This window comes from Cyprinodon tularosa, unplaced genomic scaffold (assembly GCF_016077235.1).
Source record: "Cyprinodon tularosa strain WSP-4 unplaced genomic scaffold, ASM1607723v1 ctg216, whole genome shotgun sequence".
Taxonomy (NCBI): Eukaryota; Metazoa; Chordata; class Actinopteri; order Cyprinodontiformes; family Cyprinodontidae; genus Cyprinodon; species Cyprinodon tularosa.
The window spans coordinates 219,207-242,958 of NW_024038801.1; the positions used below are offsets into that span (position 1 = coordinate 219,207).

The 23,752-nt window shown below is 41.6% G+C and overlaps 1 protein-coding gene across 17 annotated transcripts in view; it reads right to left on the reverse strand.

Annotated features, from left to right (window-relative positions):
- Positions 1-23,752, reverse strand: part of LOC119784032 (CUGBP Elav-like family member 2) — a 193,949-nt gene that overhangs the window by 107,117 nt on the left and 63,080 nt on the right. For all 17 annotated transcript variants that reach the window (XM_038285875.1, XM_038285872.1, XM_038285878.1 and 14 more), the window contains exon 2: positions 16,069-16,265. In XM_038285875.1, coding sequence (XP_038141803.1) covers positions 16,069-16,265 — 197 coding nt within the window. The remainder of the gene's footprint in view (positions 1-16,068; positions 16,266-23,752) is intronic.

A 23,752-nucleotide genomic window follows, 5' to 3' on the forward strand; every position in this document is an offset into this window, starting at 1 on the left:
CGGTTGGTAAAAAATACACTCATATAATATAAATATGTTTCAAACCGCAATAAAGATCTTAAAAGAACAATGTATTTGAGTATTTTATTTTTTACAATACAACTTGGAATCATGGGTAATCCAGAACGTAGATTAAACCATAACCGTTACATACAATGTGTTGGTGACGATTGATACCAAAAAGAGGAACTTAAGTGGATTCCAGAGGAGAAAAAGGAAAGAAGAGCTGCTGGAAGAACGAACCTATGGAAGACAGAGGGGACCAATCAAAACCCAGATCATTCTGTTATCTGGTGCAGAAAATGAAACAGGACCAAATATTTGGACCTGTTTAATCTGAGGAGCTACGCTGCTGTATGGAGATAAAGACCAAGTGTCTTTTGCAGAGAGGGGAGCTTCATGGTCAGGATTATCATCTGCTCTGCAAATCAAAGAGGAGTAGCTAACACCCACAGCCACCGATGCTCCAATCAGGAGGAAGGGTCCCGTTCATTGCTCTGGTCTGGCTCAGATCTCAGAGCTGGAAGGAGAAGCTGAACGTCTCCCTGCTCAGTGAATCATGATGGCGTCAACAACACTAAATTTATTCCTAATTGCATCATCAGATGAGGTTATAAAACACAACCTGTAAGCAGCGACAGCCCCCCCCCCCCCCCGGGAGCTTTTGTTTCCTTTGTGTGTAGATAAGCTGAACCCCTGCTGAAAATGATGGGAAATGATGAATAATCTGTTCAAAGCTAGCAATTTCAACCGACGGTTTATGCGAGGATAAGTAATTGGTGCTCAGCTAGAACAGCAGAAACAACCTGCACTGATGAGTTCAGAGAAAACCTTTAAAACAGCCTCAGCATCGAAAATAATCGATTTCTGTTCGCCAGATAGTTCTCCATCGGCTGGATGTTCATTGAGGAGGAAGTATCAGATTAATAAAATCATAAAAATTGTTTAAAAAGAAGAATAGAGCCACAGATCTGCACTTAAATTCTTAATTGCTGAAAATTCATCAGAACATTAAAAACAATCTTTGTTGACTTTGTTTCCAAGTCTGAAGACGTTTCGCTTCTAATCCAGGAAGCTGGATGGAAGTGAATTGAAAAAGCTTCCTGGGTGGGAAACGAAACGTCTTCAAACTTGGAAACAAAGTCCAGTGGATTGTTTTTAATTTTCTTTTGTTTTTGGAAAAACTTCAGAAACTCAGGCTGTGATCTGGTTCTGGTTCCTTCCTTTAAGCTCCATGCTGTCAGGAACAGGATGATCACTTTAGAGGACATTGTTCAGGTTCAACCTGCAGGAAGATGAAGCTCAACCTCAGCAGGAGGTTCTGTAATGGATTGATTGACTTTAATGATCTCACGGTGGAGAAATTTACTTGTTACATCAGCTCAAATAATCAAAGGAGGAACTTGTTATAACGAAAAAACAGTTATTTATTGCTCGAGATAACGAGATGATTAACCTGTATGAGTAATAGGGTTGTCAAAAGTATCGACTCAAAAAAGTATCGATACTGAAACGTATCCGGATACAATACTCGTTTTTAAAAGTATCGATACAGTGCCACCACCAGTGACACCTAAACAGTCATTCATCTAAAGTGCAGAGTAGAGGAAAATGCACTTTCAGAACACTGTGTGATTCAATAATTCTACGCACTTTTCAGTTTCACACTTTTTCGTAAAAGGTGCAGCAGCTGAGAATTATTTTTGTTTCTTAACCGGTTTGGCTAGCGTCATTGTTATGTGTGCAAAACATAGCCAAGGAAGGAACACTTAATTTTAGTTTTATATGTTTTTTTTTCATAGCATACAACCTTTATTGTATTTTATTTATTAATGAAAATATTTCTGTAGAATTTTGGAGTCTTTGTTTTTATCCTTTTGGTATCGAATATTTTCCTTAATATCGGTATCGAGTTGAAAAGTTTAGTATCGTGACAACCCTAATGAGTAATGAATGACGCTGGCCAACAGCCCTGGATTCCCAGTCCATCCACGCCTGCGGTGCCCCTAGTTGTGCGGTTGTGGTTCCGCGTGTGCGCAAATAATCATTATTTTAGACTACGTTCACACTGTAGCCTGAAGTGACCCAAATCCGATTTTTTTGGCCCATATGTGACCTGTACCTGATCTTTTCATGACTGTCTGAACAACACAGATCCGATTTTTTCCAATGCGACCCAGGCCACTTGGCTATGTGGTCCGAAATCCAATACGAATCTGATCTTTTCAAATGCGACCAGTGTGTGAACGGCCAGGTCGCATTCATTCGTCACAATTCTGCGTCTTGCTACGCAGAAGCAGCAAAAAAAACAACAACCATGGCAGATGATGATGCGGAGAGCAGTATTTATGTTTAACCATGTGAAAACAATGAGTTTTTATGGTTGGAAAAGACCGCTAGATGCGCGCCGGCACTACCATCCATGTTTACTTCTGTAAACATAGAACACACCTGTGACGTCATTGCGTCCTCTACTGCGAATGCGGGACGCTTAGGTTGTATGACTGCAGTTCACACAGGATATTACATACAAGTCGCATATATTTGCAAATATGAACAGCAACGCAAAAAAAAAATCGGATTTCACAAAAAAATCTGGATTGAATGTAGCCTTAGTTTCCTTTTTCTTTTCACTCATTATCAGGTCATGGTGGATGATTGGATTACGTGGAATAGAGTAGAAAATCAATCTGACCATTTTTAATAAAAATCTTTAATCTTTGGTAACTTTTCGGTACCTAAATGTTAAACACAGGATTATTTACATATTACACAAAGGCTGCCATGACTTAAACTAATAAATCCTCTCCCGCTGTTATTGTATTGAAGGATGTAATCAGATTTAACTCACACCAATCATCTCGTTATCACAAGAAAATTATCTTGTTTTCTCAACAAAACCACTGTGAAAAAGTATCAGAGGAACACGGCCGCTCTGGGCTTCTGTACTATACAGTGTGTCCACATATTTTTTTATTATTATACATATTATTGCACAAGGTATTTATATAGATGGATATTTATATTTATTGCACAGGGTGTCAGATATAGAGAAACAGGTTATTGCAAAGGGTATCAAATAGTAATTGCACATAATACATTGCAGAAGTAATTGCTGTTGTAGAGTCTGGTTACAGCAGAGATGAATGACCAGTGGTAGCGCTACTTTTTACACTAAGGGTGTCTCCTTGAACCCCAGTCGGCCTCAGCAGATGGCCGCTCACACTGAGACTGGTTCTGCTGGAGGTTTCTTCCTGTTAAAAGGGAGTTTTTCCTCTCCACTGTCGCTACAAGCATGCTTAGAGTGAGGGATTGTATTTGAGTCAATGAGTCGATGCAATCAGCTGGTTTTCCTTATAGAAAACTTTGAATCAATCTGACTGGATGATCTAGTTGAACTGTAAAGTGTCTTCAGATGTTTTTGTCACTCCTTTTGTAAGTTTTGAAATTTACTTAATTTCATGAGGCAAAATCTTCAGAAAGTGCTTTAGCTCCATTTAGCACTCATCTTCAAAAGCTTGGCCTCTTGGATAATCTAATCTATCGTGATGTGATGTTTATGTCATGATACTCTGATGCCATGTTTTGCTTCTCATGTGTTTGTATTTCAATTATTTTCTTCATCTTTTTCGCCTAGAAGCAGAATTTTTCACCAGTTGTTCTGCCCAGCAGACAACAGCGTAGAGGAGGGCTGATGCCACCACAGTCTTAGACGTTTTTAGGCTCACTCCCTGCACCCTTCTTAAATTCTCTCCTAAGACAAAATAAAAAATCATCCTGTAATGTTTGGGTAGCTCTGATCCGGACGGATAAATCAGTGACGCAGATTAGCGCTAAATGTTGGGAGAGTTTCTTAAATGAAGCAGGAAGCGCTGCAGCTGCTCAGGCTGCATTCATCCACAGGAACATTTAGGATGCAGGAAATCTTCGCCTCTCCAGCTGATTTATTAGAGTAATATTTGGAGGACTAACGGAAGAAAATTATCCTGGATCCATAGAGTGAAACATTTACATAATTTCCTTTTTTTCCCCCCCAGAAGTGTTAAAAATCTTCTTATTAGAGCTGCAGGTTAGAATCTGCTGTGTGAGGCTGAATCAGCACTCAGTGGAAAACGCCCCGCGGTCCTCAGGGTGGGGTGGGGGGGGGGGGGGGGGGGTTATTAAGGAGGGTTTATCACAGAGACCTCAGCTCTGCCTCTGGGTGGCACAGGAAGTCTCCTCCAATCGTCTGGAGTTTTTTGTGCGTTAAAGCCGCCCGAGTGACGGCCGGACGGCGGCTGAATATGACAGCGCAATAAAGAGGAGATTTAGCGATGGAGGAACACAGAGAGGATGAGTGGATGGCTTCAAACAAAGCAGCCTCTCTGGCGCCTTTTGGCTGGCGCTCTAATCCTGTTAGTGCAGGACTCGCTCCAACTCACAGCACTTCACAAATCTATACAATCCACTGGTTACTTTGGCGAGAAAGCACCGCTACCTCCCCTTCCATTGAGCAAACAAGAGCACTTTTTCTGTGAATCAAAGCTAACGTCTGGATGACCCAAAGCCTGGCTCTGCAGCTCTGCTCATAACCTCCATCTCTCCGTCTGCGGCGGAGGCAGGAAGTGGAGGAAAAACCTCCACGCAGAATAAAGCTCCCATTAAATCCACCTGCAGCTGCTCTCTAATTGGGCCTGGGCAGCCGACTCAAGAAGCCAACGTCTAGTTAAGGCAACATAATTGGCCGCTCTGCTTTAGGAAAGAATGAAATAAATCAGTCCCCCGTCTCAGGTCGGCCCCGTCTCAACTGAATCCATTAGAGCAGATAATTGTTTTGGACCGAGGAGCGTTTGCTCGGCGTTGCCATAGCTGAGTGGAGGAGGGAGGGAGGGAGGAGGTTGGCTGGTATCTGCTGTCTCTCTGGACGCGGCGATGGAGCAGTGATCAGAAATCAGAGGCTGTGATCTGCCAGCATTTATCAGCTCTGAATTATTGACTGGATCCCTGATTTTGGATCCAAACATCCAATCAGAGCCTGCAGAGGCGTAGCCAGAAAATCCTTATAAGGGGCGCCAGGGTATAACAAATGTACACTAGTAGATGTTCTAAGAGGAAAATTAAAAAGCAAAACATCAGCATTTTCAAAATAAAGACAAACTATTCTTTCCTACAGCGTTTGCTAACATAGAGACGCATAAATTTAAACATTTGTGCTTTCTAAATAAAAGGTATAGTGGATAAAATTCTTTCAGGTTTGAGTTCTGGGGCGAACAATGTTTCATTTTCATTACTTACCTGCTTTTATCTATAATCATTCTGCAAAGAATTGATATTTACAAGTCCTTATAGCTACATAAATTGATTATTTTATATGTTTTTATTAAAATTGTTATTAATCTGTGACTCCTAGATGACTTGCAGAGACATCATTTTATTTTGATCATTTTACCCCATATATAACGCAAAATGTAGTTCTGAAAAGAGCACGAATTCTGTACTTATCTGTAATGTTAGTATACTGATGTGTATAATTAACCACAAAAAATGAAAATGCTTTGAATCACCTAAAAACAGTTCATAATTAAATTATTTCCCGTGTTGTATTTCCGTACCCCTCCCTCGGTGACCTCTCTATTCAACCTATTCTCATGATGAGTTCGTATGAAATCGTACGAAAAGTTATGCACCGTAATTTCGTACGTTTTGGACGTTTTTTTCGTCGTATGCGCATGAGCATCTGACGCACCATTCACGAATATAGAATATAAATTACAATTAGCCCAAACCCTAAGATATAAAACAGCAAGCAACGTAGTTAGAGACATGAATAAGTAATTATTGCACTGTTTTTCCCAGTTTTACGTCCGTCCGCGGATCTGCTTTTTTTTCTGTCTGCCAGCGCATGCGCACTGATGTGGTTTTTTGAGGAAAAACGTCCAAAACGTACAAAATAGTGTGCATAACTTTTTGTACCATTTCATACGCACTGATAATGAGAATTTGTTTCTCTGTTTCGAATGTTTTTCACTGTGCTCGTTGCAATTTTGGTTTATTTATTTTCCTTTCTTTTTCTCTCTATATACATATATATGTTAATTACCACTTTTTATTATGGTTATATTGCATCTTTTTTTGTGTTGGTAAAATAAAGTAAAATAAAGTACAAATAAAAAAAAAATGCTTTGAATAATCCACTTGAGAGTATTACTGCTGCCAGCGTGTCGAAAGTGGGACAAAGATGTTGTGGAAGAGGACGCCAGGGCGGCAGAAGCTTGGTTTGCCGTAGAATCAAGATGCTATGACCAAAGAAATTTGATTGACAGATGACCGTTGATATATGATTGGCCGAATTTAGGTGTTCAGGCTGACGTATAACTAACTGGCCTGCATAAGATAACGAAAGAAAAAAACCCAACAGATTTTAACCCTGTAATGCCAAATGTATCATATTTGATACATACGGTTTCTGAAATGTTTTGCGTCTGACACCTATGCATAATTTAATGGTAAAAACTTTGCTCAAAATCCTATTGTAAACAATCAGATATACCTGATAACAGAGGACAGAAGACTACACAAAAAATAATCTTGACTTATCGCATAGTAATAAATTATTAATATCAAAAATGTATTTCTGTTTTTTCTTTTTACATATTTTGTTAAAAGGCCAAACAAGGATTTCAAACAAAAAAAAAAGTACATTTCTGTTTTGTTTTATTCTTGGATCGGGTTAAGACAGGATTTTCTTTTTTTTTTTAATTGAAATTGTCTGATAAAGAGTACATTTATATACATGTTTAAGCCAGAATGGTTGAACATTTAAATATGATTTCCCTACGACTTGAAGGCACTTGAGTTTCAACCTGTGCATCCTTCCTCTGGATCAAAGCATCAGAACCAACGTTCGGTTTGATGGATCCTCCTGGTTTTTCAGTCCCACATCGATGTTTATACTGGCTTCGTCGTCCAACGTGAAAAATAAAGTTCCTCCTCATTTACGTCAGCAGCACTTCTCAGCTTCACACCACAAAAAGGGAAAGTTTAGTTTGTTCTTTATAAAAATAAATATTTTTCAGGTTTATTAACCGATTAACTGTTTGGGCTGGAAGTGGAGATTCTCACTATAAAAGACGTTTCAACTGAATTGAATCCAGAACGCATTTGGAGTTTGTTTTGGCTAAAGCAGTCTGGGTGAAATGCATTATGGGATTGATGGTTGGATTTAGATAAAACCTGCATTAACAGAAACATTCCCTAAATGTTTGCCTAAATAATCTCTCACTCCTCATCACAGAGAGTTAGAACCAAATTTATGTTTTAATTAAAGCCCAAACCTTCGTTACCACCTGGTTCCCGCCTGTTACCTGCAGGCTGGATAGACAGAAAAACCTTCTTTTATTCCCTCCATGATCAATTTGCATTCACTGTGGCTTATATTTAATTTTTCTTACTCTGATATTTTCGAATTATTTCAAGGTCACGCTGTGCACAAAGAATTTGGTGCAGAATGGAGCCACTTAATGAAGACATTAAACTTATTGTGTGTGTCTCAGCAGCTCATGTGGGCTACGGTGCATCATTAAGATAAATGACATATCGCATCCTCTGCCAAAACCCCGACCCCCCCCTCACACACACTCACACACAGAAACAGAGCCGTCATGGAGCTTACGGTTGTGTTTTAGCAGGAGGACCATTTTCTGTTTACCCCTCTGGCTCTCCTTGTCTCATTCTCTCTCTATCTCTCCCTGCATCTCTTTTTCTCTTTCAGCACAAAACAGCAAATTGCTCCATTTCTCACTCACTCCTCTTTCCTCCACCGCTCATCCAGTCATCTGGTTATTAACTCCAAACACATTAAACCAACACAAGCGCCGCCATATTCCCCAGCCTCCCCATAAACACAGGCGTATACACGACCTGAGCGCCCAGACCGACAGCAGCAACCACACAGCTCCATGTTGGATCCAACCGACACCAAAACTGCGGGGATTATTTAAAGAAACCGAGCTTCCATCCAAATCATGTCTGGCAGTTTGTTGGGTTTTGGCTTCAAACGAATCTAAATGGGCTTAAAGGGATCCGCTGAAGTTTGGGGAGTTTGGACTCCTGGCGTCTGCTGCAGGAACTCGGTTCTTCAGGCTCTCAGATGATAAAATATTAATAATGAGAGGAGGATTAAACCAGTTAACTGGATCTGAGCCAGAGCTCCCAGTTTGATCCTTTGTTGAATCATTTATTTATTCCTCGTCATTCGACTTCGGCCCAATCCTGATTTACGGTTCTACTAAGCAGCTCAGAGAAACGGGTTTGGGCCACAGCAGACGGTCAAGAACATTAAAGATGTAGGGAAATCACATTAAATTTCTAATCATTCTGGCTTAAACATGTATATAAATGTACTCTTTATCAGATGATATTGTCCCAAAATTTAGAAAATTTCTATTTTTCCGTTATCTTCTGCAGGCCAGTTAGTTATACATCAGCCTGAACACCTAAACTCGGCCAATCATATATAAACGGTCATCTGTCAATCAAATTTTTTCTGTCATAGCATCTTGATTCATATGTTGCAGCTAATATACGCAACGGTTGAAGTAAGAATAATTTCCTTTCCCATTGAGTTCCGTCCCAGTGTTCACGGGGATGGACGTCTGTGTCTTCAGCAGGCGTAGAGCTAACAGAACTGGCAGCGTTGCGAACATCTTCTTCCCCGCTTTCCTCCTCTAAATAAAAAAATGGATGACGGAGGAAACTCATCCACGACCTCTTAACATCCACATAATTTTGGGTAATCCTCACCTATTTTGCATCCCCAAATAGAAGAGCAAATAACTTAGGAACTGTAAGCCCAGATTACATGTGCAATACAATATTTGAAAGCTAACACCCTCTAGTTTATGAATAAAAATTGGGTGAGTAGAACACAGACTAAGCTGCATCAGCTCAAACATGACTCAACGTTGTTTTTTTTATTCTCTGAAATGTTGTATCTAATTATTACCAACTAGAGACTGACATATTTTTTTATTTTTTTGTATTAGTAACGATCACGTGATTGGGACAGTAGAGGATTAAACATTAACGGGAGCAGACGGGAGCGGGAGCAAACCAATAGTAACTAAAAAAAACTAGGATCGATGCCAAAAAATAAAATAAAATAGAAAGAAAAAAAATCCAGTACTGGCGCCGCCATTTTGTAGTTTTTTTCCTTAAAGCCTACACTATAATGCGAGTCAAAAAAACGACACAAGCCAAAAACCAACAGTGCTTCCGCTCTGAGTTTCACCAGCGCTCAAAAACAACAATGGAGTGACCAACAGTTAGTGGCGAACTCGACTTCGAAAAGTTTGAAAAAAGTGAAATCTTATTGAAGACAACAAGAATGGGAGCGGTGCAGGAGCGGGAGTAATTTCACCAGGAGTGGGACGGGACAGGATTTACATTTCTACTCTGGCCCGGGATCGGGACGGGACACTATTTTTTCTGTGGGAGTGGGACGGGACAGGAATGAAAATCCACTCCCGTGTCAGTCTCTATTACCAACCTTTAATTTTCAATACCAAAATTGATTTCAATGAATCTTTAACAGAGTTTCCGCGGGTCATCAAAAATCATTGAAAGTCATTAAATTATTATTCTTTAAATTAAGGCCTTAATTGGCATTAAAATTCATCAAATGTGATTATCGATTAGCATTTAAAATGCTTTAATAAAAAAAAAAAGTATATAAATACAATTTATCGCAATATATTTGAGCAGAACTGCCTCCGCTTGATCGTAAAGACGTAAGTCCAGGAAACAGGCACGAGGCGGAGAAAAAGCTAGAGAATAAGAAAATGCTAATTTCAACAAAAGCTGGTGGAATCGAGAAATTCGGAAAATGGCTGCAACCTGTCGACAGTAAAGATGACAGAGGATTTTGGCGTGTATATATGATAGCCATGGGTACTTGTTGATGGGGGAAGAGCATTAAAATAGCATTAAATAAGAGTTACGCATTCCTGTCTAAACCCTGTTTTTTCTAATCTAATTTCCAGCCTTTTTACGTAAACGAACCATCTGCTGTTTAAACACTGTTTGTTTAATTGTTCGTCCATCTTTGTGTCAATAAAGTTTTTTCATCCATCCAATTTCTGCACGCTTATCCCAAGCGGGGTCACGAGAGACGTGAACCCGACCTCGATCAGTCTACGTTGAGAGGCGGAGTTTTTCAAACAGTTGAAGTTTTGGAGGAATTCCAAAACTTCCTCCTTCCAAAAGGAGGAATTCCAAAACTACCTTTATGCTTGAAGTTTTGGAGGAAACTTCAAGCATAAAGCTAATTTAATCCCTTTTATTTCCCCCTCCTCCTCTGAGGGCTAACTCGAATCCTGACCTCGATGGATGAGGACGCTAAACCTAAGGTATCTGGATTTTGGTATCTTGGATGGACTTTTGGCGTGACCTTTCAGCTCTGATTGTAAACATTGCGACGCCCCGTCCCTGAACTACGGCATATCGCCAAAGGTTGGAGCGTATAGAGGTCAGAGATCAAAGCACCCATCAGAACGAGACGACCTGGAGGAGGTCCTGCTTCACTCATCCTGAGATCTGAAGCCATCCATTCATTTCTGTACTGGAGCTGAATTGTTAAACATCTGGTAGAGATTTCATGTCAATAGCTGATTAAAGAGACGATCCCTGACAGAAACAGGTGGAGATTTTCCCCCACTGTGCAGGAAGGAGATGAGCAGGTGATTTCACCCTGATGAAACCAGAGCAAACGTCCAATTCTGAACTATTTGAACATATTTTCATGTTGTTGTTTCTGTCTTAAAGATGAGCCACCGTCAGCAGGAGCAGTCAGCTTGGATTTCATTCAAACTGAGCTTCTTATACCAACAGCTGGAAAGATTTATCAAGATGGGGCTAATTTCACCAAGAGGAGAAAAATAAATAAAACAAACTTCAGTACGATTTGAAAGATTTTAATCCTGCTTCCTTCAGCCTCTGATCTTCAAACCTGTTTTTCATTATTGTTGAAATAATCTGTCTGTCTGTGGTTAATAATGAAAACTAAAGAGGTAAAATAGATCTGATGTAATTAGGAAGAATAAAGGTGTAAGTATGTTTATTTATCTCAAAAGAAAATGTGATTTTAAAAACAAAGCTCAGTTCTCCAGTTAAAAGGAATCAAACTGGGTGGATTCTTTTTTCAAATAAAATATCACAATTTGGGGAAATTAGAGGGATGTTTGCCCATTTAGGCTTCATTATCAGAAATAGACCTGACTATCATCAGCATAGATGCATTACCTGATCATCTACAGTATGATTATATCTTAATTTCTTTCATTTTACAGTTTAATCTTGATGTTTATCATTGTTAGTTTTAGTCCGTGAGGCAGACACCCTGTCTACTTTTAAGGCTAGGCTTAAAACTTTCCTTTTTGATAAAGCTTATAGTTAGAGTGGCTCAGGTTATCCTGAGCTATCTCTATAGTTATGCTGCTATAGGCTTAGACTGCTGGAGGACATAGGGACCCCTATTTCATCATTCTGCTTCATTCTATCTCTATGCTACAAGCATGCTTATTGTGAGAGATTGCCTTCAAGTCAATGAGTCGATGCAATGAACTGGTTTACCTTAGATAGAAAACTTTGAATCAATCTGACTGGATGATCTGGTTGAACTGTAAAGTGCCTTGAGAAGATATAGAAATAGAAATAAACTGAATTGAATTAAATTAGAAACTTTTTATGGCTTCCTGATTCTTGGTTGATGCATGAAGTCCTTTTAGTGACAGATGGGTCAGATTTCCATTTTCACAGGTTCAGGTTTCTAAAACCAAACGCATCTAAGCGTTTTCCTCGGCAGCGTTTCATCAGCTGGAGGAAAACTTTAGGTCAAAGTCATCATTTTTCAGAAAAATAACATTGACATTCACAACAATTCTCTTGTTTATCATGACAGATGATAACAGATTAACTTCTGTTCAGAGAGTGGATTTAGAAAAGGAGCCGTGTTGTTTTCTAATCCAGCAAACAAGCCTTATTTCTCAAAGCTTCATTTTTTATTTTGTGTTTTCTGCTAAATTTCCTCAGAGAGTTTCTCTGGTATTGATCTTTTCGTGTTGTGTTCTCCTCTTCCGTTTGCCCCTTGGTTCCTTTTAGGAATTAGAGAGAAGTCAACTAAAGAGGATGCAGACGAAACAAAGGAGAAAAAAGCAATAGAGTTGCAGGTTTTTCTCTTTTACAGCAGCAGCTGTGAAGGTAACGGTAATGTTTCCAAACAGCTGCTGTACATACAAAGCGTCTCTGGGTCATTAGGAGCAGAACCAGGAGGCCTTATTGGTCCCAAAAAGCTGAAGTGCTGTTCCCCACAGCAGAACATAGCAGAGCAGGAGAGGAAAAGCTGCTAAAGATGAGGCCTTAGTGAGCCGGTAGAGAAGAGCCGTCAAACTGGTGCAAACTAAGGATGGCTGGAACTCAATCAGAACAGTTCTTTCACATTTTGGCCGGAGCAAGAAAGCTCAGATGAAAGGATGAGGCATGCATCAACTATAAGAGCTACTCTAGACCCATCAGCTGAAGATCGAGCTGGAGATTCAACGGAGCTGAAGGACGCAGGAAGGGAACTGGCCCGATTGGACCTGACTCACAGAGACGGAACAGGAGAAGGATGGAGGAGAGTGATCTCAAGGCAAGGAACAAACGTCTAGAGTGCATAACGATGGCCGCATTGGAGACACTGGATGAGTGGATGATTCCTGGAAGGACGCTGTCTCCAGGCTCTCATGAGCTCCAATGACTCACAGTTACAATGGGCCAGAAAGAAGAGCCAATGAACAATCAGAACCAGGAGGACTCCTCTAACCAGCTGGCAACTAGTTAAGGCTTCAAAATGTCGTCTCACTCTGAGAAACCATCGGCGTTCCTGATCAGCGTTCTCCTAAAGGTGTCTGAGAACCAATCAATAGGGAGTCCTGGTTGGTTCTGGACCAACTCTCCCATCTTTGGACCATTTTTTATTTATCTTTTGGGTTTTTGATTCAAACTGAATCAGCTTGCTCCTCCTCAGGTGATCATCTGCAGGATTTCATGGGTTCTTAACCCCTAGAACCCTACGCACCCACCGGCGGGTCCAGCTGCTACATGACCTCGTAATTTTACCAAAGCCCCAGTATTGATGTAAAAAACACATTTGGCACAGTTTGGTGACATTTTTGGATAAATGTGCCAAAATGGCCTCTCCGCCTAAGAAATTTCTCACTAATACCATTCTAAAATAAATATGATTCATCTGATTGAGTCCAAATTTGGTATATTTTTACACAACATTTAGATTTAAAAGTCTGTACTACTTTTTTGTGCAATAAATAATATTTTGGTAGTGTTTTGCAATGTTTATTTCAAAGAAAATTTTGGCGAAAATATTTTGTATTTTGTCCCTAATATTTCAGGCAGGGTCAAAGCTACAATGGTGCTGACACCAGAAAACCATTCTATGACATCTTACCTTTACAGACGTGCCAAAAGTTTCTTCTTAAATCTAATAGCTGTGAGGCTATAAGTTATTTACTTTTGTGTGTTTTGTCAGGCAGAAATTTATTTATACCCCCTGAGGGTGTAAGAGGTTAACATCTTTGTCTCAGTTTAACAGCCATTTCTTATCCTCATTTTTGTTTTAACACCTTAAAGCAGGGGTAAGCAATTAAAAATCAGCCGTGTCCGAATTAGAGACTGACACGGGAGTGGATTTTCACTCCTGTCCCGTCCCGATCCCGGGCCAGAATAGAAATCTAAATCCTGTTCCGTCCCACTCCTGGTGAAATTACTCCCATCCCGCTCCCATTCAGAATGACTCCCGCTCCTGCACCAATCCTGTTCTTGTTTTTTTTTTGAGCGCGGGTGAAACTCAGAGCAGAAGCACTGTTGGTTTTTGGGTCGTGTAGTTTTTTTTGACTCGCATTATAGTGTAGGCTTTAAGGAAAAAAACTACAAAATGGCGGCGCCAGTACTGGATTTTTTTTCTTTCTATTTTATTTTTTTTTTTGGCATCGATCCTAGTATTTTTTAGTTACTATTGGTTTGCTCCCGCTCCCGTCTGCTCCCGTTAATGTTTAATCCTGTACTGTCCCAATCACGTGATCGTTACTAATACTGGCTCCCATCCCACGGGAATCCCGTGACCCGTGGGATTCCCGAAAAAATGTCAGTCTCTAGTGGAAAGCGAGCACACATGGACACCCACGTCCTAACTACTTCGTGATTGTCCCTCTTGCGTTGTGGCATGGAATAACATTGCGCAGCCAAGCTTCAAAATTGGACATAAATCCAAAATATCTGCGCCATACCTGCAACAAGCTAACTGCGACACACTGCTGCGGGAGTTTCTAGTCCGAATCATCAGTAAAGGTCCGTAGACATTTATAATACTAATCTGTTACTTTAAACAGAATTTAACACTAAAATAAAATTTGTTGTTTATAAATTCATGTAATACGTTGAATTTTTAAAATAGAAAATATAAAAAATCGATAATTTTTCCTTTTCAAGAAGTGGAGAACAACAATTTTTAAGTTAAGTATATAGACAATTTCCTGACTCACTTTTTAAAAACCTTTTTTCAAAATCTAAAACTTTTAATAAAAATAAACTCCTGAAAACCAAGTTGAGCCAAAAGTCTAAAGTTCGCTAAATATTTGTTGCTTCCCATATGATTGAACATAAATATTAAACATTTACAAACTCTAAAAAGGTAACTAGGATTATAAAAGGAAACCCGATTAATATATTTATGTTAATGGTTATTTTACTTCTTAATACGCTGGAAAAATGATCTAGAAATGAGTAGAAATATCTTAAATGAAGTGAATTTACACTTAATTTGAGTAGGTCAATGAGATGAAGAAGCAGTGTTAGACGATGAAGATGAGTTTTTATTTATAACATATTTAATATGGATGAAATCTAAATGTAAAGATGCGTTCATGTTCTTTCTGTCGTTTGCAGAACATCACATCATCCGCAAACATGGTGACAGTTACAGACTTTCTAACTCCTTTCATTTCTGCAGGCGTTTTAAGCATGCAGGACATTGGCACGAAGAAAAAGCTATTTTTAATGTTTATAAAGCTTGCAGATCCATTACAGCTTCAAAAAACCTCTGCTGTTAAAAGGGAGTGTTTCCTCTCCACTGTCGCTACAAGCATGCTTAGTCTGAGGGATTGCATTCGAGTCAATGAGTCGATGAAATCAACTGGTTTTCCTTAGAAAACTTTGAATCAATTTGACTGATGATCTGGTTGAACTGTAAAGTGTCTTGAGATGACATGTGTTGTGAATTGGTGTTATAGAAATAAACTGAATTAAATTTAATTGAAAAAAAAAATCAAAAGTTAGGAGAAATAAAAAGTTTGTAATATTTAAACTAGTCCTTCCGTTAAATCTTGTTTTATAAATCTAAAATCTTTCTGAGGTATAAAACCAAGAAGCTGCAGCTGATGAAAAGGGTCCAGCAGCTTCTCTGGAGACACTTTGAAACTTCAGATGAGGTTCTGGGTCTGATGGAGGCGTCACGTCTCTCCTGTCAGTCTCCCTCTCGGCGTGTCTCATTACAAGTGTCATCAGCGCCCACTCTGCTTGATGCGTGTTAATACGGCGCCGCCATTGTCTGCCCATTTGTCGCTGCGTCTCTATTGTTTGCTCACACACTTGACAAACTCATCAAAGGGAGGGAAAAAAAGAAGGAACGGGAGGGAAAATGGCAGCAAATCACACAGTTTTCGCACAATTGACTCTGCAAGTCTGGCAGGGCGCGTCTTTGTCTTCGAATGGTCCAAACAATATGAGCCGGCCGGTGTGGTTCTGAGATCTGTTCAGACATTAACCATCCTGGAATGAGCAGCAGCTCCTGGAAGATCTTTTCTGTGTCTGTCTGCACCTGTGTCCCCGTTCTGAAAACTGTTTTCAGTCCGGAGCAACCGCAGGAGGAGTAAAACCCAAACAGTGCAGGGAAAGATGAAGATATGAAGAGGTGAACATGGACACAAACACCAGACGTGACGGAGCAGACGGATCACATCACATAGAGACGAGTGGTACCTTTGCTCTGTGGAGGGTTCTGGCTGCGGTCTCGGAGGATGTTGATCTGGTAGACGGCTCCGTATGGCTCAAACAGCTCCTTCAGCTCCTTCTCCGACCAGGAGCGCGGGATCTGACCCACAAACATCTTGATGGCGTCCGGGTCCGGCTGATCCGAATGCTCCAGCGCCCCGTTCATCTTCCCGGCCGTGCCGTTACTGCGGGACAGACAAGAGAGATGGCTTAGTCTGATACCAGAAGCTTCATCTAGACCAGGGGTAACCCATTAAAAATCAGCGGGGTCAGAATAAGGAAAATCATCAACCAGTTAAGGTCTGGAGACAGTTTCAATTATAATCCGTTACTTTAAACACTGAAATAAAATGAGGTTTTTATGCATCCATGTTATACCTTGAAGTCTACGGAGCCCCTAAAGGGACATGGAGTGAAAATAAAGAACTTTTGCAAGATCTCGCAATACTTTTGCGAGATCCCGCAATACTTTTGCGAGATCCCACAATACTTTTGCAGGATCTCGCAATACTTTTACGAGATCCCACATTAGTTTTGCGAGATCCCGCAATACTTTTGCGAGATCCCACAATACTTTTGCAGGATCTCGCAATACTTTTACGAGATTGCGGGATGTCGCAAAAGTTCATTTTTTGCGAGATCTCGCAATACTTTTGTGAGATCCCGCAATACTTTTGCGAGATCCCACAATACTTTTGCGAGATCTCGCAATACTTTTGTGAGATCCCGCAATACTTTTGCGAGATCCCACAATACTTTTGCAGGATCTCACAATACTTTTGCAGGATCTCGCAATACTTTTGCGAGATCCCGCAATACTTTAGCGAGATCCCACAATACTTTTGCAGGATCTCGCAATACTTTTACAAGATTGCGGGATGTCGCAAAAGTTCATTTTTTGCGAGATCTCGCAATACTTTTGTGAGATCCCGCAATACTTTTACGAGATCCCGCAATAGTTTTGCGAGATCTCGCAAGAGTTTTGCGGGATCTCGCAAAAGTTTATTTTCCCACTCCACGTCCCTTTAGGGGCTCCGTAGAAGTCTTAAATACAAAACAAGAAAAAAACAACAAAAAAATGTTTTCCATTTTAAAATCTAAATAGTTTTTTGAAGTAGAGAACAACAATCTTTCAGTCTGGTATATAGAAAATTTTCTGATTTACATATTTTATAAAACACCAGAACTGACAGTTTGAATTTTTTCAGACAACAAGCGGTAATTTACAAACGTTTTAAATCAGGTTGGGTCCAGATCTGGACCACCGTAATCCATGACCTCTGGTCTAGGATAACAGACTGTCTCCAACCTTCATCTAAAGTCTTCCTCAGATTGAGCACAGATCAGATTAGTTTCCACCACAGGAGGCCATTTTTGGTTTGATTAGAGCTCAAAGTTTCTGACTAAATCAGTGCTACAAACCAAATATAAGCATTAAACATTCAGCACGTAAAACAACTAAGTGAACATTTTATCTCCACCTTAATTCAGAATTCAGTCAAATGGAAAACCACCTGGATAAAATGGGAAGAAGAACTAGACATGGAAAGGTTCTGGAAGCAGCTCCTGGTGGTTCCACTTCCTGGGACCTTTTATGGACTTCCTGTGGTCAGAAAGCACATCTGACCTTCATGTTTGCACTTCTTTAAAGTCCTCCTTTATCGTTCTTGGACTAAATGTGAAACCCGCTGACAGAGAGTGGAGCTGTTTCAGTTTCACTCAGGTCCGACCGGCTAATGGCTCCTTTCACTCAGCGTGTCATTCCAGCAGACGTATTCAAACAGCCCAGGTCACAGAAAAAACACATCAATTACCAGCTGCTCCCCTACAGTGATTTTAAATAATTGCAATAAATTAGACGTGAGACGGCTGTGATGTCAGGGAGAAATATCCCAACTCCCACAAGGTTGGAGAGAAAAATATCTGTAGAAGGAAAACAGTCTGAATCCATCAGAACGCTGCAGCTAACTTAGAAACAGCCAAATCTGTCAGATGAGGACCACAAATTCTAAATTTTCTGCCTGTGAAGCATCCTTCACACCATTACAGGGACACAGAGCCAGCAGGAGCCGCACTAATAAAGCTCTCTGGGGGGCCGCCGCAGACCCTCGCTGCCGGGAGAGGCAGCTTTCAATTCCCCGCTTTACAGCCGGCAATTTTTATACACGGCGACCTGACACATCAGCAAACTGACATTTCACCGAGGAGCTAAATGTGGTTTTCTGATAGCAGAGGATCCTCAGAGCCTCACCAACTCACATTTCATTCCTGCTTCTATGACCCGGGTACAGAAGGAGGACAATATCACGGCTCTTTGTGCTAGCCAATCACATGGCTGCAATTAGAGACGACAACCTGATAAAGATCATACTGAGCCTAAGATGGTTTTTGGTCTCAGTAGCTCAGAACCTGCTGATCCACTGGGATCTTACTGGTGTGGACAGTTAGAACAGAATGGGCAGACTGGTCCAAGACGATTGGGAGGCCCCATTATCTCAGACGGCTGTCCGGTTCGTACCAAGCCATGCAGAACATCGACTACACCAGATGCAGCGTGCATCAGATGGGAGCGGCAACCCAAGGCTGGATATCTACAGAACTGGATGGTTATATGTTGGAGGACTGAGCTGATGAGTCCGTTTCAGCTGCAATGTTCAGAATCTGGAGTAAACCGTGAAACCCAGATCCATCCTGGACACTATCAGCGGTTCTAGCATTGGGTTGGGGTGATAAGCTATGGGGCTATCGGTGCTAATCTATGGGAGATATGGGTGCTAAGCTATAGGAGCTATGGGTGCTAAAATATGGGAGCTCTGAGGCTAAGCTATAGGAGCTATGGGTGCTAAAATATGGGAGCTCTGAGGCTAAGCTATAGGAGCTATGGGTGCTAAAATATGGGAGCTCTGAGGCTAAGCTATAGGAGCTATGGGTGCTAAAATATGGGAGCTCTGAGGCTAAGCTATAGGAGGTGCTAAGCAATGGGAGCTATGGGTGCTAAGCTTTCTATGGGGGCCATGGTTGCTAACCTGTAGGAGCTTTTGATGCTAAGATATAGGAGTGATGGGTGCTAAGATATGAGGACTAAGGGTGTTTATCTATAGGAGTTACAGGTGCAAAGATATGGGGGCTAAGCTATAGGGGCTATAGATGCTTAGATATTGGGCTATGGGTGCTAATCTACAGGAGCTATGGGTGTTAAGATATGGGGGCTATGAGTGCTAAGCTATGGGGGCTATGGGAGCTCAGATATGAGTGCTAAATTTATGGTGGCTAAGCTACGGGGGCCAAGGTATGGGAGTTTTGTTTGCTATGATATGGGGGCTATGACTGCTAAGCTACGGGGGCTATGGGTGCTAAGCTATGAGTGCTAAGATATGGGGGCTAAGCTACGGGGGCTAAGCTATAGGGGCTATAGATGCTTAGATATTGGGCTATGGGTGCTAATCTACAGGAGCTATGGGTGTTAAGATATGGGGGCTATGAGTGCTAAGCTATGGGGGCTATGGGTGCTCAGCTATGAGTGCTAAATTTATGGTGGCTAAGCTACGGGGGCTAAGGTATGGGAGTTTTGGTTGCTATGATATGGGGGCTATGACTGCTAAGCTACGGGGGCTATGGGAGCTCAGATATGAGTGCTAAATTTATGGTGGCTAAGCTACGGGGGCCAAGGTATGGGAGTTTTGTTTGCTATGATATGGGGGCTATGACTGCTAAGCTACGGGGGCTATGGGTGCTAAGCTATGAGTGCTAAGATATGGGGGCTAAGCTACGGGGGCTAAGCTATAGGAGCTTTGGTTGCTATGATATGGGGGCTATGGGTGCTAATCCGTAGGAGCTATGGGTGCTAAGCTATGAGTGCTAAGATATGGTAGCTAAGCTACGGTGGCTACGAGTGCTAAGCTATGGGGGCTATTATCTCACCAAGGCTAAAAATGCTGGATATAAAAGTAAAAACACTGAACAGTTCTTTGCAAATGATTACAAATGTGTTTAACTATCAACCAGAGTTCATTCAAGCCCGACTTTCCTCGAGATCAACATTGAAGCTAACATTAGCTGAGCTTGTACAAAGTTCCATTTTTAACATGTATCAACTTAAAGCAAAAAGCGGTCAGAACACATTCATGACTGTTAAACTAAGTTATTTAATGATAACTTATAGTTTTTAAGTCAATGAGAAACTTTTTTAGGCTAAAGATGCTTCGCTAACGCTAATATTGGAGCCAGGAGGAAAACAGTCCAGTCTCAAGAGGCGGGATTTTCTGAAAAGTAGCCAATCACAGGCGGCTTACTTTTTCCAGTGGTTCCTCCCTCAAAGTTATGGATGTTGAAACTTTTTACAGTTTGAATTTAAGCAGGACAGGTTTATGTTTAAGATACTTTTATTTTATTCAGTGTTATTTTGTATTAAAGTGAATTGCTGGATAATAATTTGTTTTCCATGTGTTTACGTCACATATAAATATGCATCTAATTCAATGCAATTTCACACACAAACGGGGGCTAAAAAAAATCACCACACCGGGAGGGGTAAAGGCAATCGGGTCGGCTGGCACGCGCAGCAACCTAGGCAACCCTAGTCATCAAGTGTGTGGAAACCTAGCCATGTGCGCAGGTAAGAAGCATGGACTCATGCCTCCGACATACGAATGTTAAAAAATGCGCAACGAGAGCCATCGTAGTCTGTGGTCTGTTCAAAATGGCAAAGAAGCAGTCGGATAAAACCCAGTCGATGTTCATTTATTGCTCCATTTTCTATTTGTTATTCTGGGCATTAGGGAGGAATTGTTTTATCTTAAAACAGAGAAACAAAGCCTAATCCCAGGCTTGGTCCACTTACAACACTAATGCCACGTTATAAAGCTCAGCAAGTGAAAGGGTGAGAGCAAAGGAAGAGAGCAGGAAAGGGTGAGGAGGAATATAAAGAGAGACACATCCAGACCTTTGAACGCGGGCCATCCAACTTTTGCAGAAGGAGCCGAGGCGCTCAGCAGAAACGCCCCATTCCTTAAACGACTTAAAGGACATGTCAAATAAAAACGCCAGAACCGGGGAGGGGAGTCAACGAGCAGAACCTGCACTAACAGTCCTCAGGGCATTAACCGTTCCCCGCTAAGCTGTCCGATAAATCGCCTGGGCCTGCGTGGCGAAGGAGCCCCCAGGGATGCGGCTGACGGTGGGGAGGAAAGGGAGGAAGGGAAGGTAAATGACGGCTGCAAACTGCAGCTTTTCCTCTGGATCTCTTAAAAGATGGAAGGAGGATGGAGCTGAGGAGCCCCGGCGGTCGCTGAGGTCAGACTGCAGGACATCATGCCTTCTCCCTCCGACACACAGAGCCGATGTTTCAGAAGGAAAGTGAAAACAATCCCTCATTGTTGGCTGTGTGTGTGAGGCTCCAGGGTTCGAATGAGTCCGAGGGGCAGACGACACAATAGGCGGTGTCAGAGGAGCGCCTTCCTCGTCCAGGACACTGGGCAACATTCACTCTGCCTGCTAACACAATAAATAGCTTCACCCTGGAAGCTGGAAGGCGTACCCACGCTCACAGAGCTATCTTGTCTAGATTGCATGCTCCATCTTTTCCCGTGGGGGGGTTGGAGTAGGCGACTATTCCTAACCATGAAGGAATGAGCGTCCCTGTGGCCAAAACCGACAAGGTGTTATTTTAGACCCGCAGAGCTTTAGTGTGCGAGGACATGTTTGCAGAAATGTGTGAAGCTCAGCAGGAATGTGTCCTGGGGCTCGGATTAAGTCGTTGAGTGGATCCAGTGCTGCCGCCGCTTCTCCATCACCCTCCCCTTTTCCCTCTTCTTCCTCTACTTTTCTATCTCTCCCTCTCAATTTGAGCCAATTGTCTGCCTTAATGGCTTAAGTATTGCTTCCATCACTCCAGCGTCCCTGCAGCACCGGGGCCTCGGCTGAGGGCTGATCTACACTCAGAGTGTGCTCTGTCACACTGGAAGAAAAGTGTCTGGATGGGTCTTTGAAGCAGCTGCTGAGGGCTGTTATTCCCACATCTGATGCATCACACAGGAGGCTTGTTCAGCCCAGCTGAAGCTTCACTCCACTGACCATGAAACCTTTTGTTCCAAAGCTCCTCTGAACAGCAGCTCTGCAAAAAAACACCAAAAACCCAAACCGTTTTAGAAAGAAGAGCCAATTTAGCAGCGGTGATCTGTGACCTTGGTAGGACCACGTTATCACAGGATATTATTACAGTAATCTGCTTTAAATACAATCTGAAAACATGAAAACAAACAATGTTGTCCTGGAGGAGCAGCCTGGAGGACGGGCAGTGGATTCCAGGAAGTTTAAATAAATCGGAATTACTCTGGAAGTTAATTCATATCAGGCAAAATCTACAGGATCTTACTGGTTTTGATTAAATCTGTAGGTTGTTGGTTATTCAAATCAATTCAGTTTATTTCTATAGCGCCAATTCACAACACATGTCATCTCAACGCACTTTAAAATTTAACCAGATTATCCTTTCAGATTGAAGATTTCTATCTAAGGAAAACCAATTGAAAGCAATCCCTCACACTACACTGGAAGAACTATCTAGAAATAAGTGAAAATGTCTTAAAATAAGTGTATTTACCCTTAATTTGAGTAGGTAAATGAGATAGTTTGACAGTGAAATTAGTATTTTTTACTCTTAAAATAAGATTAGATTGTATGCATTTGAAATAAAACAATGCATGTGTTTTCTTATTTAAGTGTAAATGTTCTCGTTCCATTGGCAAGATGTCTCTTTTACCTTCTAAATCTAAGAACAAATACGCCTATTTTAAGAAAAAATGACTTATCTAGATTTTTTCCAGTGTAAGCATGCTTGTAGCGACAGTGGAGAGGAAAAACTCCCTTTTAACAGGAAGAAACCTCCAGCAGACCCAGGCTCAGTGTGAGCGGCCATCTGCTGAGGCTGACTGGGGTTCAAGGAGACAGAAACAGAGATAGAAAAGGCAACTGTAGAAGGCGGCCAGGCAGAGGATGAAGAGAGCCCATCCAGACAGTCATAGTCAGAGAAACAGGACTACACTGAAAAACAGCATCTGTAAACAAAGGTGTTGATGGCAGCAGCACAGCTGATATTTCTCTCCAGGATGGAATCACAGTAGCGACACCATAAGTTGAGCTAGCATTAAGGTTAGGCTACCTCAGTGAATGAAAATCCAAAATTCAGTTGAAATCCTTAACATTAATTGCTAAAATGCACAGAATATGTGATAAAGAAATGTCCTACAGCCACCTTTCTGCAAGAGCAAACACTCATGTTTTCTAGTTTTCAGTCTGAAGCTGCAAAACAGCCCAGAAACAACAAGCAGATGAAGAAAATGGGGCTCCAACAAGCTCCACAGTCTGCATTTACCAGCTCCGCTGGCCTTGTTCACAGCTGGAGCCCAAAAGGCAGCAGGACAGAAATGTGCAACATCCGCCAGTAGGAAAAGAGACGGAGGCAGGTAAAAGTGTGCAGATGAGCCGGGGCGAGGAGTAAGCACAGCTCAGAGCTCAGCGTGTGTCCTCCCTCAGAAAGCGGCACACGTGCATTTACAGGGATCCCACATGCGTTCACGCACGAGCTGCAGTTCAGGCTGGCTGCGCTGATCCCCTGCTGCTGCTTCCTTCTGTTTCTGCTCCAAAGCGCACATCCTCTGACTTCCTTAACCCT